Below are 23,037 nucleotides of genomic sequence, written 5' to 3' on the forward strand. Positions count from 1 at the left end.
AAACCTTTACTAAAACCTGTTCTGAGTGTAAAATTGAGATGCAGAGGATTTTAAGTCTGTTAAAGTGAATACCTACTCACTACACAGGCTGGCGCTCAGTTTATAACATGTCAATGAACAGGAATATTATAAGAACGTAATTAAAAGAGGAAGTGTTTGAGAAACTCATTAGCGTTGGCAGCATTCACAGAGACAGTAATAGTTTATGTTGCGATTCCAAAGATTGACCTTTGCAACGTGATTTACAGTTGTTGCCAGATCTGCTGAATTTCTCTAAAACTTGAATGTCGTTAGTTCAGATCGCCAGTATCCGCATATTTTGGGCCATGGGCCCACGTGCATAGAAACACCGTTTCCGGATACTCCGTCACTGATTTTGACTATCCTACTGTTGCTGACCATGCCTTGAACTGTTTGGACCATTAAATGTGGAATTCTCTCTCGAAATATTTGAAAACTTTTTCTTTCAATTTCCTCCTTGCAAACACTCATTACAACTGATCACTTTGGCCAAGATTTTCGTCATGTCATTTAATATGGCCTGAAGTACCTGTGAAACTCCGAGACACTTTGCTACGTGAAAACACCAGTCTTCAAGTTATTATTGATTGCGACCAGATCACTGATTGAACGCAATAAGCTGTACCAATGTAACTCCAAAGATACAGATTGTTACAATAGAGCTGGAACTAAGGGATTGTATTATCCGTTTTCTGGATCAGGTCACTGTACTTTGTCGGAGCTTTTATTACAGAGCTAAGAGGCTCTGGTTTAATTGTATTATCCCTCTTGTTAAAATTCTGTAACAATATGTTTGTTGAAGAACGAGGTGAGGCAGTATAAACTGAAGAGTGAAGTGTAAACAATGGGAGTGTAACACGGACAGATGAGTGGTTGAAGGCTACCTTTCTTTGCTGGAACCAGGCTGTAGTTTTGTACTAATACCCACTGCACTTTGTTTGAATCCTGCAAACACGACCAAGTTACGAAGGTGCTACGTCTCACAAAGAGGCTTCAGATCCAGTTCTGGAGAAGAGGCACTCAACCTGATGCATTAATTCTGGGCCGAAGACATTCTTTCAGTGCTGGAAAGAACTATTTGATATGACTGGTAATCGATACCTCCAGTACAGGATTCGACACAAGACAGGACATTGGGTGAGTTGAAGCGGAATGTGTGAGATCTTCTGCCCTGGTTCTTCCGGTTGATGGAGGTGGATGGTTCGAGAGATTATATCAACATTCCAGTAGGAACATAGTAGCCCACTTCTTGTTCTTCTACCTCCCCTGCCGATGTCTGCTTCGATAGAGGCCAAATTATTGTGAAGAGTATTAGATAAGAAATCATGAATCAATGACAATCCGACGGGTGTTTTTACTCACATTTTCCGAGTAATTTCCCAAGAATTTATCAGGTTCGTTCAAATCAATTTCACAACCTCCCTTTGTGCTTTTGAATGTTCTCTCTCTGACGATTTTCCATTTAGTATCAATTTCACAGGCAATGGAAAGGACAGGAAAATTGACGGATGGATGGAAAATTGAACAAACCATTTTATCAGAACCGGGTGAAGTCGTTGAATTGATAATTAATTGAATATTATCTGTTTTGGAAGATTTAAGGAAAATGCCTTATTTGCAGTGCAGAGAAACTGTAATTGTGTTGCTTGAATGGACAAAACTGAAGCCAAACATCTGATCCAGCGGAACAGACAAGAATGAATGTTCTATTGTGAATGGCATTCCTAACGTGGAGGATATGTTGCAGTATGTAACGAGCGATTCAATTGCCATTCTGTGCAGAAAACACATTGGTGGTAGCAAACAGAGAATACGCATTTCACTTGTTGGAACTGTGGAAGTGATTCTCTCAGTCATCCACCCTGTTGAAACATCATCAAGTTCACACTGAGAAAAAAACTGATTGCACACCCTTTTCTACAGTCTAAACTCCAGCAATTTTACACGTCTTGTCCATTCTGGAGAACAGTAATTTTGAATCGAAATGTTTCTCTTTCACAGATACTGCCAGACAAGCTGAGCTTCTCCAGCACTTTCTGTTTTTGTTTCAGATATCCAGCTCCACAATGTTTTTTTTGACTAAGTAGCATTAGAACATGTGACAGATAGATTGATCACGAAGGAGTTGGTTCAGTCGTGTATTTACGGAGTAAAGGGATTTATAGAGTAGGAACAATTTAAGGTGGAAATTTTAGAGCTTCTGTCATGTGCAACTGAAAAAGATGGCCCACAGTCATGAAGCAAGTGAAATCAAGAATGCACAACAGACATGACTGAGATGAGTGAAGACATTTTAAAACGTTTTGCTTCTGCAGGAGATTACATTGACAGGAGTAGTTATAACCCTGGAGCAAAACGACGATGTGAATCTTAAACTGTTGTGTGGCATCCAACCCCAAAACGTTTATAATTTCAGGAAGACATGAATACATTATGTAAAGTAAGCTAAAACAAATGCAATTATTTTCAGAATCAGTGACATCGTCGACATTTGTGGACATTGTAAGTGAACTTCTCTATTTTTCCTAAATAATTTTTGATTTTCTACTCTGCCACCCTTTGAGGCACTGAATTAAAAGTCATAGGTCGCTGGTTAATGATTTGCCCCTCAAGTCCACCAAAACCACCTACCATTGAACCAGCAAGTCATCGATGCCTCCAGTACAAAAACAAATCAAACCAAATCAAATCAGATAAGTGGAAAGCACTTCTCTCGTGACGCCCTTGGGAATCGTAGTCTCCACGACTAGAAACTGCATGGTTTTTCTAACAGTTTGGACGTCTGTATGGTCACTTTCTCAATGACTAATCGAAAATGTTTTGATTCATTATCTACCCCAAGACCTGCAACAATGTGTTCTGAACTATGAATGAGATTGCATTTGTGATTTTGTTGCTGTATGACCTGATTGGATTACAATGACTTTGTTTCCCCATATTCAGGGATGATGAACAGCGTCGTTCTGTGTGAAGTCGCTGGTGTATCAGCAGCTCAGATGAATTAGTAAATCCCTTCCCCCACTCAAAAGAGGAGCGTGTTGTACTTACAAGACGAATCATTGTTGCGCTAAATGTAAGGATGATGTGGTAAATATTTTCCCACTCATGGCGGGAGAATGGCGTCGCGTTGCGTGAATTCACGGATGTACAGTGAGTTGTGGCGATCTCTTGAACCTACTACTATCGTGAGATGAGAAGAGCTGTGTGTCATCATTATGAACACATTGATGAAGAATAAGTTCACCAGAGCGACTTTCGAATTTCTGGCAGTTTGGACATTTAAAAGGTCTCTTTTCTATCAGTGTGAACGCAGTGATGTGAGAGCATATGTGATGGCCCGATGAATCCCTTTCCATACTTCGAACAAATCAACGGCTTCGACTCTGTAACTTTGTCGATGGATTTCTAACTCATATGGGTATCCGAACCCTTTCCCACAATCCATAGCGTGGGTGAAATTGGATCTCTCGAGTCTGGATGATCTTTTGAAGCCTTCTCCACACTCAATACGTGTTCGTTTAATTGCACATTTATTGGTGACATGACTATTGAAGAGACTTAGCTTCAAATCTATGTTAGCCTCGGCCATCTTTTCAAAGTTTGGTCAGACTTCTGACATTTATTTATTCACTTATTCCTGGTTGTCATTGAACTATCAACCTCATATTTGTCACAAGTGCTTTTTCCCTGAGAATCTTAATTTTGTTTATGCATTTTGTCTTCAAAATAGCATTGGCTTTGCGACCACTGTCTGCACCGTTGATGGGAATATATCTTAATCGTGTCGGAAGTATTTCTGCTTGAAAGCAGTTCAATGTTCACCCGTGATTTTGATTGCAATTTATCTGGCTCCGATCGATTTGTACCGATTGAAATTTGGTTTTCACCAACGACTCTGATTCTTTGCTGCATTCTTTGCCTACAGGTGAAAGGAACGAACGTTGGTGTTCCAACTTCAAAACAAATGATGTTCAGGACTTGATGACTTTAACGACTCTGTCAGATTTTGATGTGACAGATGAGCTCAGTTTCACAGCTGCCAAGTATCTGCTTCAAATGCACTGCAGAAACAAAACGTAATTAAAGCCTTCAATACCAGTTCAGAATGGAAGTGCAGAAGTGAATATTCTCTTGAATAAATGTACAGTAATGCAAAGGCTGGAGATCTGAAACGAAGGAGTAACTTAACAGGTCCAGCAGCATCTTAGTAGAGTAACTTACAATTAACATTTCAAGTTCAGCGACTCTTATGTATTATTGGAAACGAAACGCTGATTTCCCTCCAAAGATGCTGCCAGACATGAGTTATTTCGCAATTCCAGCCTTACTTCACTTTTCCTCTTGGTTTAAATTGCCCGTGGGTAAATCCCCTGCAAAATGATTTTACCAACTCCATCCCTGTACATTTTGCAGAGACACTCACAGCTTTCCTTTCCGGTTTCAGGATTCGCGCGCATGCACGCTGTTGACCATTTAACTCCACCAGCAAAGACGTTAACCGTTAGTCAGGGCTTGTCATTGAGACATGCGGTATCACAACTTCAAGCTGTTCACTATCAGTGCAGGACCATGAGTGTCATATTCGAGGTTTGAGGTCTGCACTGGGTGTTTATGACGTTCTATCAAGGAACCATCAGTGATGAGTTCGTTCTGCAGATGCAGTCCTAGAATAATTTAGGCAGAACGAATGAGAATAGATTGTTTTTTTATTAATTAGTTGAAACTGAGGAATCTTAAGAACCGATGCATGGGTAAGGGACGATTGCGAGTTGTAGAGTGAGGGAATACAAATAAGGTTAGATTTGGAGTCTGATGAGGAATCACAACGTAGCAATTTTAATACGGGCAAGAAGCTCCAACAGAACATGCTGCTGCCGTTGCTTATAAAAGGAGGGAGACAGCTGCAATACATTCCTTGGGGAACCCAGGATCTGGAAAGGCTGAGAAATGTGCTGCCCAATTTACATGATGGAGCAGGAAAGTAGATTAGAGCCTTTGAAGAAGACATCGCATGACAGTTGTTGGCTATGGGGGATTTGAAGGTCCTGCCAATATGGCTAGTGGGACACCCGACTTTAAGAAAGATAATTGACTGAGCCCACTTGAAGAATGCTGTGGACAATCCGATGATTGATGGTGCTGCGTTTGATCGAGTAAGACAAAGGGTATATGGCAGGCCCTTGGACTCGCTTAAGATCGATCCCAACGCTTTGAGAAAGGATCCATTGGGAGACACTGAATAGCATGCAGTCTATTTGGAAAACCAGTTGAAAAGTTGGAAGTTTGATACAGAACACGCTATGGAAGGTAGTCAGCTGTTGATCACTATGTTTCAGACTGCTATTTTTGAGGCAATGCCCCCTCAAGTCAACTCTAAGCTAGAGGAGGTAGTGTATCTAACGTCCATGGCCCTCCAGGAATTCAGAGATCATGTCATCCGTGCGGTCGAAAGATACCACAAAGACAAAAAGAAGCTGCCTGAAAGCAGGAGGAGATGCTAAGAAATTTGACGCAAATGCAGCTCGTGGAACTTGAAAAGACACTGAGAGAAAAGTAAGAGTATGTTGCCAGTGACAACTGGGATGTTCAGCGCCAATGAAATGAATAACATGCTGGTCGAGGGAAACCCTTTATCGTCGCCTGGCAAGTGCCAGACAACCCAAAGCCGATAATAAATATCTTTGGGGAAACTTTTCTACAGATAGCATACTGAGGGCAATATAAAATTAACTAACAGTCTCGACGGAACTGAGGTCCCCCAGGACTGGGGCAAAGAGGTGAGGGGCCAAAGGGTATGGTGAGAGGTCAGATTTAGGGAGGATCAGAGATAGTGTGTTTGGGGTATTCTCAACTACGTCACTTTATAAGAAATTGCCTGTATTGGACCTCCCGGCCCCAGGGTAGACCTATGGGTCAGGAATGACCGACTGTCCCGCCACAAAATCGCTACAGGCCCAATAGGCATGTTAATCTGTACAGGATATGCTGGGGGGTGCACAGAGAACCCAAGTGATAAGGGGCAATACTCTATTATTACACGGGAGGCTGAACTAGAACCTATTGTGCAGGTTAGTTTGGAAGGACAGTTTATTCCTATGATGATTGGTACTGGAGCAATTTATACTTGTGTTCAACCGCAATCTGCTCCCCGCCTTTAAATGTCAGGAAAGTTTGGTGGGACTATAGGGTTATTGCGTAAACTGCAGTTGACAAGGTTTACAGCTCCAGTAAGTTTAAAAATGGATAGCAAATCAGTCGTCTTGTCTTTATTAGTCTCTGAGGGGAAACCAATTAATTTGCTGGGTTGGGACGCTTTTTTGAAGTGAGAAGTAAAATTGAAGTGTACATAAAAGGGATTTACTGTAGGTAGAGCGAATTCTCAGTTGATGTTACAGGAAACCAGGAAGGCCAATGTATATTGCATTGACAACAGAGGTGGTTATATTTGGGAAAATTGGAAATAATGGAAGAAAGACGCTTCAGCTTTACTGCCTTTGGCGGAGCCACCTAGTCTGAGCTGCATTGTACAGTGATTTTTAACGAGACTCAGAGTAAAGTCGTAGGGGAGCTGTGGAACTGCGAGGTTGTCACTCCGCAGCATTTACAGAGTGTAGCTAAAGCGACAGGGAAGCAAACTGGTTTCCAGAAGATCCATGAGGATTCCCTGCAACATTGTGAGTGGATTGTCGAGTTGATGAACTCATTGACGATGCCTGCAGCGTCAGCTTTTATAAAGTATCAGGCACACAAGATAGGTAGTGATATGGGGGTCAAGGATGATCAGGCAGCAGATGAAGCGGTTAGACTGGACTTTGTGTGTGCTTCAGATGTCATTGCACCCGAGGTGTGTTTAGGTCCAGAGCCAACGATAGTCGACATCATTGTAATGCAAAGTAAGGCCACCATATACTGAGCAGCTGGTGTGGGGACAAAGGAGGAGGCAGGCGTAACCATGAAGTCCTGTGGTGCACAGAGGAAGGTTTGTGGGTGCCTCCCAGCCCTTTGTTGACCATTCGTATCACAAAGGTACATGGGTTTGATCATTGTGCCAGAGGCAGATTGCTGAGCAAGATAAAGAGGGATGGCATTTGGTCACCTTACTTGCAGGCTTCAGTGGATTATGTATTATTGCAATGTGATGTCTATGCTCAAAATAATGTCAAAAAGGGAATAGCGACCCTTACCTGCACCTGAAGAGCCATTTAAGCTTTTGGTGATTGACTATGCGGACACGATAAAGACGGTGAGAAAGAAGAGATGTATGTTGGTGGTCATTAACAGGTTTAGTAGATGCGTAGAAGTGATCCCGTCGAAGGATTCTGAGGAAGGCACAATGGCAATTTTTTAACAACAGAAGTTATTCTGAGGTTTGGCAGACCGTCTGAGATCAATTCGGATAATAGGTCTGCCTTTATCCAGAAGGCGGTTGAGTTGGTGCGACTGGTTTTGTGTATTAATTAGAGGTTTGGCTGTGAGTATCATTCCCAGTCGCAGGTTATGGTGGAACGGGTTAACGGTACTTTGAAGGATAAGTTGAACAAAATGTTGTGCAGCCAGCAATCTGAACTGGGTCGATGCACTGCCGCTGGCACAAATGCATTACCGTATGCGGACTAACTGCATGACTAACTTAATGCTACATGATATGCTTACGAGTGGACTGATGCCAGTGCTCGAGTGGAGGGGTACGTTTGACGTGCCTAGCATGGAACAATTGGAACTTGAACCAGAGTAGTGCATGCAACGGCTAACTATGATACATGAGTCTATTTACACGCAGGAAATACTCTGGAATCCAATGTCTGGTAATACGCAGGGGCCGATTGGCCCTGGAGATCAGATGTATGTACGGATTTTCCTGAGAAATTGTAATGAGCCGTGAAGAGAGGGTCCTTTTAGGGCAATCAGGGCGTCACCTACTGCCGTTCATTTGAGGGCAGATCCGCCTGATATCATCTTGGTCACTGGAACAGGGTGCTCCCAACGCCACAGATGGACTCCGGGGTTGAGGTATGTGAGGGTGAGAAGGGGCTGCGACGGTTGAAAGGGCGTGCTGAGTGATACAGCTTTACGTGTCCCACAACAGTTGGCGACTGCAGCGTTTGGAGATACTGCTGCCTCTGGGGTTGTCGGTTTCTGGAAGGTGTAATTTCTCCTGATTGTGTGACTGAGGACGGGTTGGGGCAGGTCAATTAATACCCCTCTTCCGTCCTGAACGTTTCTGTTCCTGTGCTGACTTGCGGTCCAACGATTTGGCGGACCTGACGTATCTCACTTGATAGTGTCAATGTCCTATACCAGCCGACTCTGCACCACTCTAAACGGGAGTATGTCCCTGATCCGCCAATGCATGTTGTTAGCTAAGGTATATCCCCAATGTGTTCAAGGCCAGAAATGAGATTGCCATGGCCTGGGAGTTGCTTATCCCTGCCATTGGTATTAGCAAGAATGATTAGTAGATTAATTTTATCTATTACAATCAGAAGAGATTTATTAATTACTCTGATGATGCCCTCTCTGCATTGGGTGAGCAATTGGATATGACCAGTCGGATTGCGTGACGGATGAGGCAGGACCTGAACTGGTTGTTGGCTGAGAAAGGTGGGTTCTGTGTACTAACTCGGGAACATTGCTGTACCTTTATTCCCATTAATACTAGCCTGGACGGATATTTTTAACAGGTGATGGGTAAGCTGTGGAATTTATGGGAGGCGCTTAAGTAGACTGCTAAGTCTGGCCATCGGTCCTTCGACTGTTTGTTTGGAGTTTTGGGCGGATTGGGGAGGAACCTGTTTCTTTAAGACTGGGATTGTTCCGGGTTTTGTGTTGCATGTTGTTGCCTTTGTGTTTTGCTGTGCTCGACCACTTATTAAGTCTTTGTTAGTGTATCTTGCTGCGCAACAATCCCCTCTTGTTCCAGTGTACTCTGGTCAGGCCCCCTTTTCCACTGCAGCTTCGCCACTCTACGACTATGATCTGACGCCTGCTGTGGTGCTGAAGCCTTGTTCGGATGAACAGGTCTGACTTGCATGCGTTGTGTGCGCATTTTGTTTGTGCAGAGTCTTTGGGCCATTTTGTTTCCTGTTCCATTTATTGTGGGACGCATTTTTGGCCTGTGACTCCAGATGTGGAAGGAGAATCCTTTGAAATTTGGACCCTGGAAATTGTTATTTCCCATTTTTCGGCTCTGCCGATCGATTTGACCTTTGTGCGTCCTGCCTCCTTGTATTCTTTCTCTGTGTGAGGCCTATTGGTCTCAAAGGGGGGGAATAAATGGATGTTACTCTGCCAGTTATGTCACTAAAGTAGTGTTGCAATGCATGCCCGAGATCATGTTACAGGGCTCCAGTAACAGATAATGGTAGTGCATTTTGATAGGCTAGTTAAATTACTGGCAGAAGAGCTCATGTTGAAGATGATGGTGGGGTGATGTGATAGGTTAAGTGCAATGTAGGGAACAGTGTGGCAGACATTGAACAGTTTAGAAAGACCACGCGAGACAGAATGATTTGTTATGCTAATGCTAGCTGATAAGCACGGGAAGAACAGCTGTATAAATTGCAGAAAACAAAGAGCTTGTGGGGAGTCAGGGAAGACAATTTGCTGGGTCCAACAGTTTTGTTTTTGCAAGATTAAAGATTAATTTCCTGAAGGATTTTCTGCTTCTCCTGGCAATTTTTTTTCATAGAACATTGAGTGATTCTTCCACAGCAAAACACAGACAAGTCTTCAGTTTTTCGACTTGGGTTCAGAATCAACACAGCTCGAAATGTGGGGAGGAGTTTGCTTTATGATAAATTATTGAGACAACAGGTGAAATAGAAAACTTTATCTTGATTAGGAATATTGTATCAAAACACTGGTAATTAGAGGCACTTTCAATATAAGGGAACAGTAAGAGGAATAATGTGATAGAAAAATAAAGTATCTATCTTGCAGTAGCCATTATGTTAGGGCTTGATCCATCCAACAACGTTAATTTTAGTGATCAGCATTTACACCAATATTAGCAGCAACGCTTCCCTTTCTTAAAAAAAAGTATTCAAACATGGTCTATTGCAGTATGTGGCATTTAGTCTATGAGGAACATAGCTATAACCTCGTGAAATTGAAACTGAAGCAAGGCCTGGTGCAGTACAGATGATAACATAGTCACGTCAAATATTTATTTGTCATGAAATAGAGCTGCACAGTGGTAACAGAAAAACGGTCGAGAAGCTTAGACTTAGAGTCACATAATAGGGAAACGGGTATTTTAGCCCAATTCGCCAATATCACTCGAAAGCACTGTGATACGTCATCCAGTGCTGAAACAAATGAGAATTAACAAAGTGGAATATACACATACACATACTCAAGCTTAATGTACACGAAACTGACCTCGTTTAAAATAGACAGCGTCCTGGTCTACTGCATCGTATAAGAGAATAGGAATTAGTGCAACAAGGAAAATCAATTACATGACCTTATGTAGTATGTCTACAATAGGAAGGTAAGACATGGATTTGTGCACTGAGATGTAAAAGGCCATACCATTGCATGAACATCCATGGGAGCTCATGTCATAATAGTTTTTGCTTCGTGAATTCTTTTACAATAGTAGGCAGGATTTTGTTCAGTTAGTGCTCCCATGAGACCTTCATATCTATGAAGAAGCTTTAGACCTGTCCGAAAATGATAAGAAATTACTGAAACAAAAGCGACAGAAACTAACACATGTCAAGGATGTAGGCACTGACGTAGAAAACAAGGGCGTAAAGAAATGCTATTACATGGAACACAACGACTAGAGCAGTGATAATATCAATCGCCTCGTAATAATCAAATGCCACAATGGTAAATCCTGAATTTGAAATCAGCAAACAGCAGAATTAATGCAATCACCGTTAATACTCAAACATGTTCACGAATATTCTTTAGATAAGGAAATCGGCCATTCGATGTTTGTTTAACCAATGAGTGACTCCAGAAACACGAGCAGTGTATTGGCTGTTAACCATTCTTGAAATGGCTTTATAAATCTTTTCATTAAATCAAATCAACCTAACAAAGGAATTACAATCGGAAGTCTACTGGTAATGAATGTTAACCCAGTCGACGAGAAAATCTTTGCTGCTACCTTTTGGAAGCTGGTGCCAATATCATGAACGTTGTCCCAAAGATAAATCAAAGAACGGCCTCTCATAGAGAAACATACTGCATCATATTTACGAACGAATGCTCCACATACCACCATTATCATCGTCCCTGGGTACGTCCCATTTGAGTGATCAAAATAGAATCAGGAAGGTGTTTACTCAAAAACCCATGATCTTCCACGGCACAAGGGCAACGTAGCCAAGAGAGTTTCTTGGTGACACACTTTCCCCTCATTTCTCTGAATGTTCATGTTGATGAATCCATGCTGAACAACAGTTTCGAGGCAAATTTTGAGGCGCAATGGCACAGAACGTATTCTTGGGGTGTTCCCAACATTCGTGTTTTAACATAGTCGTGCCCTCAGCCAAGCTATTCGATTTTATATTCAACACTGACATTTATCTTAAAACCTGGAATACTGGACAAATGCGTTTCTTTGCGCAGAAATAAGTACAAGACAAACTCAGCCAATTCATGTCCCAACAGTTCACTATCTATCAACAGCAAAGTGTTAGATGATTTTGTCGATAGTGCCATCAGGTTGCGTTTGCGCAGATCATTGATGCTCATCTTTAATCCCGGGAGGATCGTTTGGGTTCTAATTGCAGCCTTATTTCAAAACTGGAAACAGTATAAGAACTCCATGTGAGAGAAGAGAATGACCGTCCGTGAACTGGAGGCCACATTTGTGTATCATGCCAGCTAGGATCCTAATTAAAATTGAATTAATATGCATCAGGAGAGCAGCTTTCTACTATCTAACAAAAAGGAAGACGTTATTGCTGTTGCAAACCAGCCTTCTCAGCTCCAGGACATGTCTGCAAGAGTTCCGCTGGATAATATTCCAGATCCATCAATCTTCATTTGCTTCAACAATGATCTTCCCTCCGATAATCTTGTCAAAAGTGGGAAAGTTCGATGATGATTGCACAATATTCGGTATTATTCGCCACTCCTCCCACACTGAAACATCTTCATGATGACGTGGAAAACCTGCAAAACATCAAATTTCTACGGTTAAGTGAATGTAACATTCATGCCAGCCAAGTTCCATGCTTTGAACATCTTAACAGAAAATGTTCGAAACGTTCCACCCAGAGGTTCAATGGCTTTACCACCGTTGAATCTCTGACCGACAACAATTTTGGCATTATCATAAATCAGAAGCTTAACTTGCTTCACGATATAATTATTGCAGCTACAATAATAAATGAGAAGTTAGGGTTACTGCCCAAAGTACGTCATGCATTATCTCCTCACTGCATGTCTGTCAACTAGAAGGCAGAAGTTTGCAATATGATGCAATACTCAGCACTTATCTGGAACAGAGAAGTTCCAAAATACTCCAAGATGCTCGACAACATCGGTGGCAAAGCAACCTGATTTGCAGCCCTTTCATCTTCCTCCTGAAACTTTCACCAGCGTCATCCTATGGAGACTACTATGCCCCCTCCTCGAAGCACGCTGTGGTTAGTTACCAGTCCGCCAGCAATATTTTCAAAATGCACGACATCTGGCATCATAATGGACAAGTGTAGAAGATGCATTGGAACACTCCCTACATTCAGGTTCCCCTTCACATGACTCGCCATCCTCAGGTACTGGGTCCTCTTTGGGTTTGTCATCTATATAACTGAGTTCATTGCGAATACAGAAAATACTTTTTAATTTGTGGATGGCACACAAAATTGCTGGTATGGTAGATCGTGACAAGTGGCATCTAATATGATAAACAGATCTCGAGAGTACTTCGCGTTTATTTTGAAACATCCGTGTTACTAATTCTGGGATCCAGATATCTAACTTCAGGGAAATGAGACTAGAACACAAGAGAAAATATCGAACAGCAAAGTTAAAGATCAACAGAAGTGAAGCCAGTTGGATGTGTGGATGGAGGAGAAGGGGCAATATATTTCCATGTCAGAAACATCCAAGTAGAAAATCGAATGCTGGGAAATACATTAATAATAATTGCCATGGACAGAATAGTTAGAAACCATTGAAGGAGAATAACAAGAAAGAAAAAAAAAAACAGCGAGCATGTGGTACAGACTTTAAAGAACAGGTCAAATCATAACTCAATGAAACATGAAGGAATTATGATTGCACTTCCTTTGATGTCAATGCTTCTGCAATCCAATCATCTCAAGAACGTGTCCTGAAATGTCATCATCTGTTTTTGCCCATCCATAAATTTCATAGAGATCCCACCAGAGGGCGCTATAGTCACACACATTGATGTCGTCTATGTGTTTGCTTACTTGTTTATAGATGACACCAAAGCATGTGGGACGGCACGTGATGAAGTTGACTCAAAGAACTCACCACTTGCCGTCCCACATGCTTTTGTGTCATCTATAAACTTGTCAGTAGTACGTTCACTTTAGTCAGTATTTAGATGGTGTGTTGACGTGAGTCTCTGGTCTTTCACCATTCTCATTCACAGGAGGAACATTTTATTGCAATTTTCAATTTCTTAAAGGATCAGTTGTCCTTCTAAGGGTGCTGGTTTATCGCTAACAATGCGCGACAATATGATAGTGAGCAAACGTTTGGACTGTATCTGTCACAGAAACATAAGTTATACTTGCGATAATTAAAGATAAAGTTAAACAAGACTTTTGACAACGTAGAATCTCTACAATACGGAAGCAGACCATGCAGCGTATTGAAACCAAACTGACCGACTGAAGAACATGCACCCTATCCTATCCCATTCCATTAACCAGACATTTCCCACGGCTCGTCCATATAGGTTGCACATCATTGAACTGTTTGTGCATACCTGGAGCACATCACGAGCGTGTAATCTTCACGAAGACCCTCACCTAAAGTTATAATAGCATCCGAGACCCTAGTGCCGTACGACAGGCTTACTAACCACGGACTTTCCATGCCAGCCAGTGACGCTTGCCAGCAAATGCAGAGAAAGCATTCGATTCTACCTTTACATAAATTGTTTTTTTTCAATAATTTGTTTCTCTAGTTATTTTATTCCAAATGTCTCAGACCCAGAGGGCTTCCACATCAGTTTCAGGGAACTCTCATCGTCAGAGAGCAGCTCTGTGAACTGGGGAACTCCAGTTCTGATGGTCGAACAACATGAACTACTTTACTTCTTTTAGGGTTGCCGACATGTTTTAGGACAACATGTGGTTTAAACTCTGTACAATACCGTGTTGCCAGATGAACAACTTGACTGTTTTTTTTAAAACAAATAATAAAGAATCGCAGTTACTGGATATCTGAAACAATAGCGAAAATAACTGGAGAAATTCAGACAGTCTGGCAATTCTGTGAAGAAAAAACAGAATCAACGTTTGAGTACCAGAAGCCGTTTATCAGAACTTTGCTCTTTTTTCACAATAGTTACGGCATGAAGCGGTCCTCACACGAGAGTTAAAGTGGTCCAATTAAAAAATGAAGCAGCTCCAAGTTTCATGTCTGTCACGAGGTGTCTTTGCCAATAATGAACCAATAAGCAGAGATCCGTAAGTTAGTCAATCCTTTCCCAACTCTTGACGAAAACAATTTTAGCTTCGGCCAGTTCTGCCCATATTCAACGTGATATCGGTGCAAACATGTCGTCTGGAACTCTTTGTTTATTACTCACAGCTGCAACCCTTCTAAATGGTAGGTTCACAACTTGTGGAACTTTTATGCTTCAGTGCTTTGCCGGGAAATACGTTGATTTGAGCAGTTCTGGCAACACAGAGGCAGAAACACGTTTTCCACAAATGAAAATCACCTGCGTCTAAGATTTCTGAAAACTATGCAAAGCCTGGGAGAAATTAATGACTATACTTGGACAATGACAGTGGAACAGTTAGGCTGGGAATCCAGACAGGACTGAAGCGATTGAAATGACATGACAAAGGACGGACTTTTAAACTCACGGACTGTTTTCAGTTATCCGCTCGGAAAGGGAATGGGAAATTACGTCGTTAATAGTGTTGCCTGTGTTTTAAATAAAAACATTTTATTTCATCTGTCAAAGTCCATATCAGTTCCAGTCGCTGAGTTGTATGAAATTGATTCTTTTCCAGTTTCCCTGCCTGCTCTTTCTCTGTCTACTTTTCAAGGTGAACGGCCTGATTCGAGGCTGAACAGGCTGGGGCTGTTTTCTCTGGAGCGTCGGGAGCTGAGGGGTGACCTTATAGAGGTTGATCAAATTATGAGGGTCGTGGATAGGGTAAATAGGCAAAGTATTTTCCCTGGGGTTGGGGAGTCCAGAACTAGAAGGTATAGGTTTAGGGTGAAAGGAAAAAGATATAAAAAACACCTAAGGGGCAACTTTTTCACGTAGAGAGTGGGTACGTGTATGGAATGAGCTGCCAGAGGATGTGGTGAACGCTGATATATTTGCAACATTTAAGAGGCATTTGGATGGGTACATGAATAGGAACAGTTTGGAGGAATATGGGCTGGTCACTGGCAGTTGGGACTAGTTTGGGTTGGGCTATCTGTTCGGCATGGATTGATTGGACCGAAGGGTCTGTTCCCAATCTGTACATCTGAATGACACTATGAAGTAATTTTTAAAATTTACTCTCACTCTTGTATCTTTCAGGACTTTGTTGTGCAGATTCCGTCACGCAACGACCGGATACAATCGCAGTGAATGAGGGGGATGATGTCCTGCTATTTTGCAATTACACGGCTACAACAAGCAGCGATCCTTCCCTGTTCTGGTACAGGCAGCATTCCAGCGGCTTCATGGAATTTCTCCTAAAGAGAAACCAATATATCAGCACCACAGACAGACTTCCAGAAGACCGGTTTTCCTCGAAGTTTGATCATGTGAACCGCACTATCCAGCTGAACGTGTTGAAAACAGAACTTACAGACTCCGCAGTGTATTACTGCGCACTGAGCCCCACAGAGACTCGGAACATGGCTGACCCTGTACAAAAACTGTCAGAGAGCAACTGCACATGATAGCGCGTCAAGGAAACAGTGAAATCAGGGACGGATCTGAAGTGGTATCCGAGTTCATGGTGATAGCATATACCTCTCGTATGAGCACCAAACTTTAAAAGTTAGTAATCTAAGTAAAATGAATTAATATTAGTTCAATGAATTACGTACAAATAACTTGTTTTGGGCGTTTTGAGATGTCCAAAGGTGTTTCAACGTTTCAATGATGATGTGGTGTAGGAAATGTAGCAACCAGTAGTTTAAACCGAATCCTCCAACGACATGGGGAATTGCAGGGTTCTTTTGAGAGATAATAGCCTGCCACGTAATTGTAATAATCACGCACTCGTGAAAATAGAATGACATCAAAAACACTGCGTGTTACTGAGTACTGCCGCTGTACGTCCTTTCTTCCACTTCTAGAAAGATGAAGGATTGATTCAGTGATCCAGCATCATGCAGACTTGATTAATATGTCAATAAGAAAGCGGGATCTAATTCACATCGGTAAAATATTACCCAATCAAAAATACATTGTGATGACTGAGTAATGAGTCCGAGCCGCCAGTGAAACCTTCCCTCACTCTACTGTTCGTCTGGATGCAAATTAACATTTTTCATCATTCATGTAAACGTTTCATTCTTTGCCAGCAGTTCCTACTGCAAATTTAACTTCTGTAAAGAGCAACGGGTTCCTCTTTTACAGACGACAATTCATAAAGAACAGAATCCTATTTTGAAACTGAGAACGAAAGAGACATTCTTGAATGTGGATGCTCGAATCGATTTAAATCCGCTTCTGCAGATTAAGGGTCGCACGTGGGACTTGGCACCCCTCAGGAGTTAACACATTCTGCACAGTCAGAATAACTCTTTCGTTATAGGAGTGGTGAAACCTATTGATGGAAACCACAAATAGTCACGAGAGTTTATGAGCGGCAGCTGCACGGAAAGTTTATAAGAGTGTTCAGTCTTTGTCTCAGTACGTCATTGTATAGGGTTGCAAAACAGGGTCTGACACCTCAGTACCACCAACACTAATAATGTCTTATCTTCCTGTTGATTCAGTCAAGACGCTGAACCAACAGTTAGAGTCAGTCACAGAACAGTGCATAAACAGGCCCAATGGCCCATCATGTCCATGCTACAGGATTATGAAAATATTTTTGTAATTGCACCCTGCTGAACTCCACTACAGGCAGTCCGTTCACTTGGTGCATTAACTTTGTACGTAGAAGTCATTTGGAAAGCTGACCAGTTATGACGACCATCAAAAAATAATTAGTTCAAAAATGCATGCCATGTTGTTAATGACTACTGTATGTATGCGTGCACGCAAGCAGAACACACTGTCAAAAGATTTACAAGGATGTGCTAGTGTTGGAGGGTTTGAGCTGTTGTGAGATGCCGAACAGGCTGGAGCTATTTCCCCTGGAGCGTCGGAGAATGAGGGTTGATCTTACAGAGGTATAAATAATCATCGGGGCCTTGATAGGCTGATTAGGCAATTCATTTCCCTGAGGTGAGGGACTACAAACTGTTGGACATAAGTTTAGGGTGAGAGTGAAAAGATTTAAAAGGGACCTAGAGTGCAACATTTTTATGCATGGGCTGTATGTTAATAGATTGAGTTCTGCGATGAAGTGTTGGAGACTGGTACAATTAAAACATTTTAAAGATAATTTGAAAATGAATATGAAGCGCTAAGAATGATATAGGCAATATGCTTTCAAGTGGAACTAGATTTCTTTCGGTTTTCTAGTCGTCCAAGCCTCTTTCCTTGCTGTATATCTCTATGACTCTCTGATTGTAAGTTGTCCACTTTCTCTGAACGTTGCGGAAAAAAACAATAACTGGCTGCCACCACAGGGCAGGAGGAGCATGAAATATAACCCCTTACATATAAAGCAACGGAGGAATTATTCGTTTCGCAGTTCAGCAACCCTAGGGTTTAAGAATTCATATTTATTTGAGTTAGGGAACCTATTATGAAATTTCCAAATTTCTCTTCATTCCAAGAAGGTTTGAGTAACAAACAAGGACTTATTGCCGTTGCTCAAGACAGTGTTGAAAGCATATCAATGAGAGTTTCATGGTCATTTCCAGACACTGGACTTTAACTCTATATTATGAGAATTAGCAGTCAAACACCTCCAGATGGAATTATAGGTCCAAGACGTCTAAACTCGAATCAGAGTAATTGGATTGCGATGCCAGTGATCTTGCCAAGATGCCATTGACAGCAAATCTGATGAAGGTACATCTCAATGTGATTAGGAAGGGAGAGTCAGAATTTTGACTTGTTTGCTGTGCAAGAATCGTGCTGAGATTCAAAAATGAATAGTGTGTTTGTTTTGGCGGGAAAGTTGCAGTTTCTTGGTCTCCAGTAGTTTTGCTGTCTTTATGCTGAGTGGATAGTTTGGGGGTTTAGAAGGTAATGCAGAAGGAGACATTGAACAAATTTATCGACAGAGTATAAACGAAAGCATCAGATTAACATGGAAGCTTGCAGTTCTGATAAGTAACGAAGTACTATGTACTTGCAAAATAAGTGTGAGAAGAACATTTCTTATTTGTACTTTACCACGGAGCCCACTTTCTTCTTCTGATCGAATTTATCAAACAAAAATGTCTGTTCTCTCCTTTTTTATTAATTGAAAAGTGACACATATAGTTTGCATTATCGTGCTCAGGTCTACCAGGAGCTGTTTGCTGTGTGTATCGGCTGCATGGAGTTGTCCTAATCAGTGAGTTGCTGTTTTAAATGGGCTTCTGCACCTGAGACGAGAACGATATCATTGGTTTGGCTTGTCTCTGTCTCCGCCTTCTATATTCAATCCATTAAATTCATACTGAACGGTCACTAATTTATTAAACAAGTAGATGCGGTTTTGTTTGCTTCTTGCAGTAAACCTCCATCTTCAACGGTTTTTTGAGAAAAAATCTCTTTTGCATCTTAACCTCTCTACATGTACTTTTCAATTTTTTCCTTTAAATCTTTGAGTTAACAATATTTGGTTTAAACTCTTAGTAGTATCATTCTTCGTCACTGGGATAACTTTGTTGTCAGTCATGAACCGTTGTCTTCTATTGCTTTTAATCACATTATTCAATCTATTCTTATTCTTTTGCATGGACGATACTCAACTTGGAACAGCTACTAATGTGTCGAAGAGAGTGGTGCTTGGAAAGCACAGTCGGTCAGGCAGTATTGTTGCAGTAGGAGAACTGACATTTCAAGCAGAAGTCCTTCAGCATTTTCATGCTACTCGGATGTTGTCTGACTGGCTGTGCTTTTCCATCAACACACTCTTTCCTTTGATCTCTAGCATCTGCAGTCCTCACCTTCTTACAGTTACTTATTGACCAAGTTTCTTCATTCCAAAGTAAAGGCTTATTTCAGATACATCATAGTCACCCCTCGCTTGTGTCTGAACTACATCTGCTGTCATTCGGTGATCCCTCTCTTGCCTCACAAGGTTGACCCTCATCAGAGAATGTAGGTGGGGTCGAGGAGCAGATGACCTCCTGGTATTACTGCTGGCCTGTTAATGCAGAGAGCCAGGTAAATTTCTGGGCGCACAGTTACGAATCCTGCTATGGTAGAATTTGAATTTAATCAAAAAAAATCTACCTCATAATGATTATGAATCTATTGTCGATTGTCTGAAAAGCCCATCAGGTTCACTGATGTCTTTTAGGGAAGGAAACTGCCATCCTTTCCTTGTCTGTCCTATTTTTGCTTCCAGACTCACAGCAATGTGGTTGACCCTTAGCTGCCTCTGTTAGGGGTGGACAGTAAACGCTGCCTTACCAGCGACGTCCTCATGCAGTGAATAAGAAAATACGACAAAATGTTGTTTCTTGTTCATACATTAACGGTAAAAAACGTGTTGATCCAGAAGCTGGTTTTCAACAGGGTCCACAAAACCCGATACTTCTCTTCATCTATCATTCTCAGTGTATTATTTCCTCGAAGGTCGGATTAACGAAAAGGAGCAGAATTACAGGGAAACTCTGGGCTCATAGCGGCGCCAGTCCTGTTCAATTCGCCTTTTTCGATGGTGGGATCATATTGCGATCTTTGGACCAACACTATCAGCGTTCATCTGGCGACTGTGGCCACAATATGACTGCAACAACAATGCTATCGTTGCACATGTTCGAATCCTACCAGCCACTTTTCACATTAGCTATTTTCCAGTGAAGTGTTTAAGTAGTGCAACAAAAACCGTCTACTTTGACAAGTGATGAACTCTGCATCTAATAAATGGACTGGAGGCATGTTAGGATCAAGCATGCAATCGCCTGATGCAGCAGGAAGCGCATTATCTATTGCACTGGCGATCACGCCTCATATTAGTTCTTATTCTGCAGGTTGTGCCCGTTTTTAACAGGGACATGAGCTGGCATGATATAATTCACAAGCTGAATAATCAGCGAAGTTAGTTATTACTATTGTTCAATTTCTATGGCTCAGATTGAAATGTGTTGAGATTTTAAGACAAAAACTGACCAGAGAAATTGGAACATTTCCCACTATTGACAGCTGCATAAGCAAGAAGATATTGGGAAAGAAGAGTTCGGGGACAATTCGCTTCTTCATATCTTGCCTTCTCTCTCTTGCATGCGCAATCTTATTATCTACCTCTCTTATACACAAGCTCGCTATCTTTCTCTCACATAGACATTTTCATTATCTCTCTCCCTCTCGAATGCTCGATCGAATTTCGCTTTTATTTCCAAAGGGATCAAGGGGTATGGGAGGAGGGTGGGATTAGCGTATTGACCTCCCTGAGCAGCCAGAATTACATTGAAAAGAGGAACTGGCTCGAGGTGCTGAATGACGTATTCGTGTTGCTATTTTTTATTACTCTATGTTTCTACTGGCTCAAATTACTACGAAATGATTAATTTTCCATCACATGTTCTGCAGAGCTGGCATCTTTATCTTTTTTATCTGTAAAGACTTATACGATTACATTCGAGATTTAAAACAAATCCTAACTACCAGTCACTTGATTGTGCAATACTGATCTTAACAGCTCGCTGCATACAAGCTCACATTCTTATGCCAGTCTACTGGTTGGATGCAATCAATGTTCCCAATCAAAATAGAGACAAATAATATCCAGCTAAGTTTCTGATAATGTAGGAATCTCAGACTAACATGATCTGTACAAGCATACACTTTGCTCTCTGGCGGTGCGCCGGCTAGGTGGATGCAATTAGCCATTGGAAGTACAGGATTCCATGGGAAGGCAGTGGGTATGGTTGGGATGTCCTTTGGAGATTTGGTGTAGCCTCAATAGGCCAAATGGCATCCTTCACACTGGAGTGATCCTATGATTGTTCAAGTTTATTTTCCCAATGTTCTTCATATTATTGCAACTGACTCCAGCGGGAAAAGACTTGATCAACAAAATGCCTAGGATGCCTCCTGTATAGCTGAACCATTTTCACCTGTGTGTCTCAGGTATCGGAATAAAGTGTCCTGTGGCTTCAGATGCAACGCATAAATGGTTTAAGTTGTGCAGTGTTTCGATTCTTTGAAATGTGCAAACAAAAGTAAACATAGATTTTCCCAAAGTTTTATTTTCAGAATCTTTCGATGATATCATCAGAAGAATTATTTGCTGTGTTTTCTATTATAACTTGCACCAAAACAATAAAGCAAGGAATTGTGGATGCTCAGAATCTGAAACAAACCAAACGTGCTGGCGAAACTCAGCAGATCTGGTAGCAGTTGTTGTCATTTCAACACCGGTGACTGTCTATGAGAAATCAAAGTCAACCTTTCAGTTCCATTTCCATACACGACGAATGCTGGAACTTCCATAATTCAACTTGAGCACGAAGACAATGCAACAGACTTACTGGAGAAGTTCAGCTCTCAACAATATATGACTGGATGTAAGTTTTCTCGATGAGCAGTAAGGCCTGATTTCAAACGTTTCATCGTCATACTAGCTAACGTCATCAGCGACCCTCCGTTGAAGCACTGATGGTATGGCCCTCTCTTTATTTAAATGTTTAGGTTTCCTTTATTTGGTGACGCCATTTACTGTGGAGATGTCTTTTTCTGGGGTGAGGAAAGAGGAGGAAAACAACAACAAACTGTCATTCCGAGATGTCGCAATAGAGCAAACAGTAAATGGGGTATTTCAAACCAGTGTCGACAGCAAAACAACACATCTGGACCAAATACTGAACTACAGAAGCAAATATCCCAACATCCACAAAAGAAGATGCATTAGAACATTATTTCAATGAGCCACCACACACTGCAGCACAGGAGAACAACGAAGAGCAGAGGAAAATCAACAAATCAGTGTACTAAAGAAGAATGGGTACCTAATGCCCGTAATGCACCGATTTTTCAACAATAAGCTCAAGCAAGCAGACAAAACACGTCCAGAAACCATGCCCTACATTAAAAACATCTCGGAAATGTCTGCTAGACTACTCAGACCTCTTAGCTTCATGGTTGCCCACAAACGCACCAACACACTCAAACAGCAGCTAATAGACTTGAAAGACCCGAAGCAGACTATAAGCAAAACTAATTTCATTTACAAAATATCTTACAAGAACTGTAACAAACACTACCTTGGACAAACAGGCAGAAAACTAGCCAACAGTATACATGAACATCAACTAGCCACAAAAAGACATGACGCACTCTCACTTGTATCTTCGCTTACAGATGAGGAAGGACACCACTCCCACTTGGAAAACACATCCATCCCATGACAATCCAAATAGAGACGTGGAAGAGAATTCCTAGAAGCATGGCATTCTAACCGGATCTCTATCAAAACAAGTGCATTGACTTGACCCATTTACTCACCATGAAAGAAATGGACGCAAAAACAGGAAGTGACGTAACTATCTGAAATGACGCCACAAATCCAAGGTATCCAAAACACATAAATAAAAAGCGTACCATACCACCAGTAC

At 41.6% G+C, this 23,037-nt stretch overlaps 1 gene segment (V, D, J or C); it reads left to right on the plus strand.

The window, feature by feature from the left end:
• The first annotated feature begins 14,736 nt into the window (after positions 1 to 14,736).
• On the plus strand, positions 14,737 to 16,098 carry LOC122543671. The segment is given in 2 exon segments: positions 14,737 to 14,793; positions 15,731 to 16,098. Coding segments are annotated over 2 exon segments (420 nt in total).
• Positions 16,099 to 23,037: the final 6,939 nt, after the last annotated feature.

This window comes from Chiloscyllium plagiosum, chromosome 44, assembly GCF_004010195.1.
Source record: "Chiloscyllium plagiosum isolate BGI_BamShark_2017 chromosome 44, ASM401019v2, whole genome shotgun sequence".
NCBI lineage: Eukaryota > Metazoa > Chordata > Chondrichthyes > Orectolobiformes > Hemiscylliidae > Chiloscyllium > Chiloscyllium plagiosum.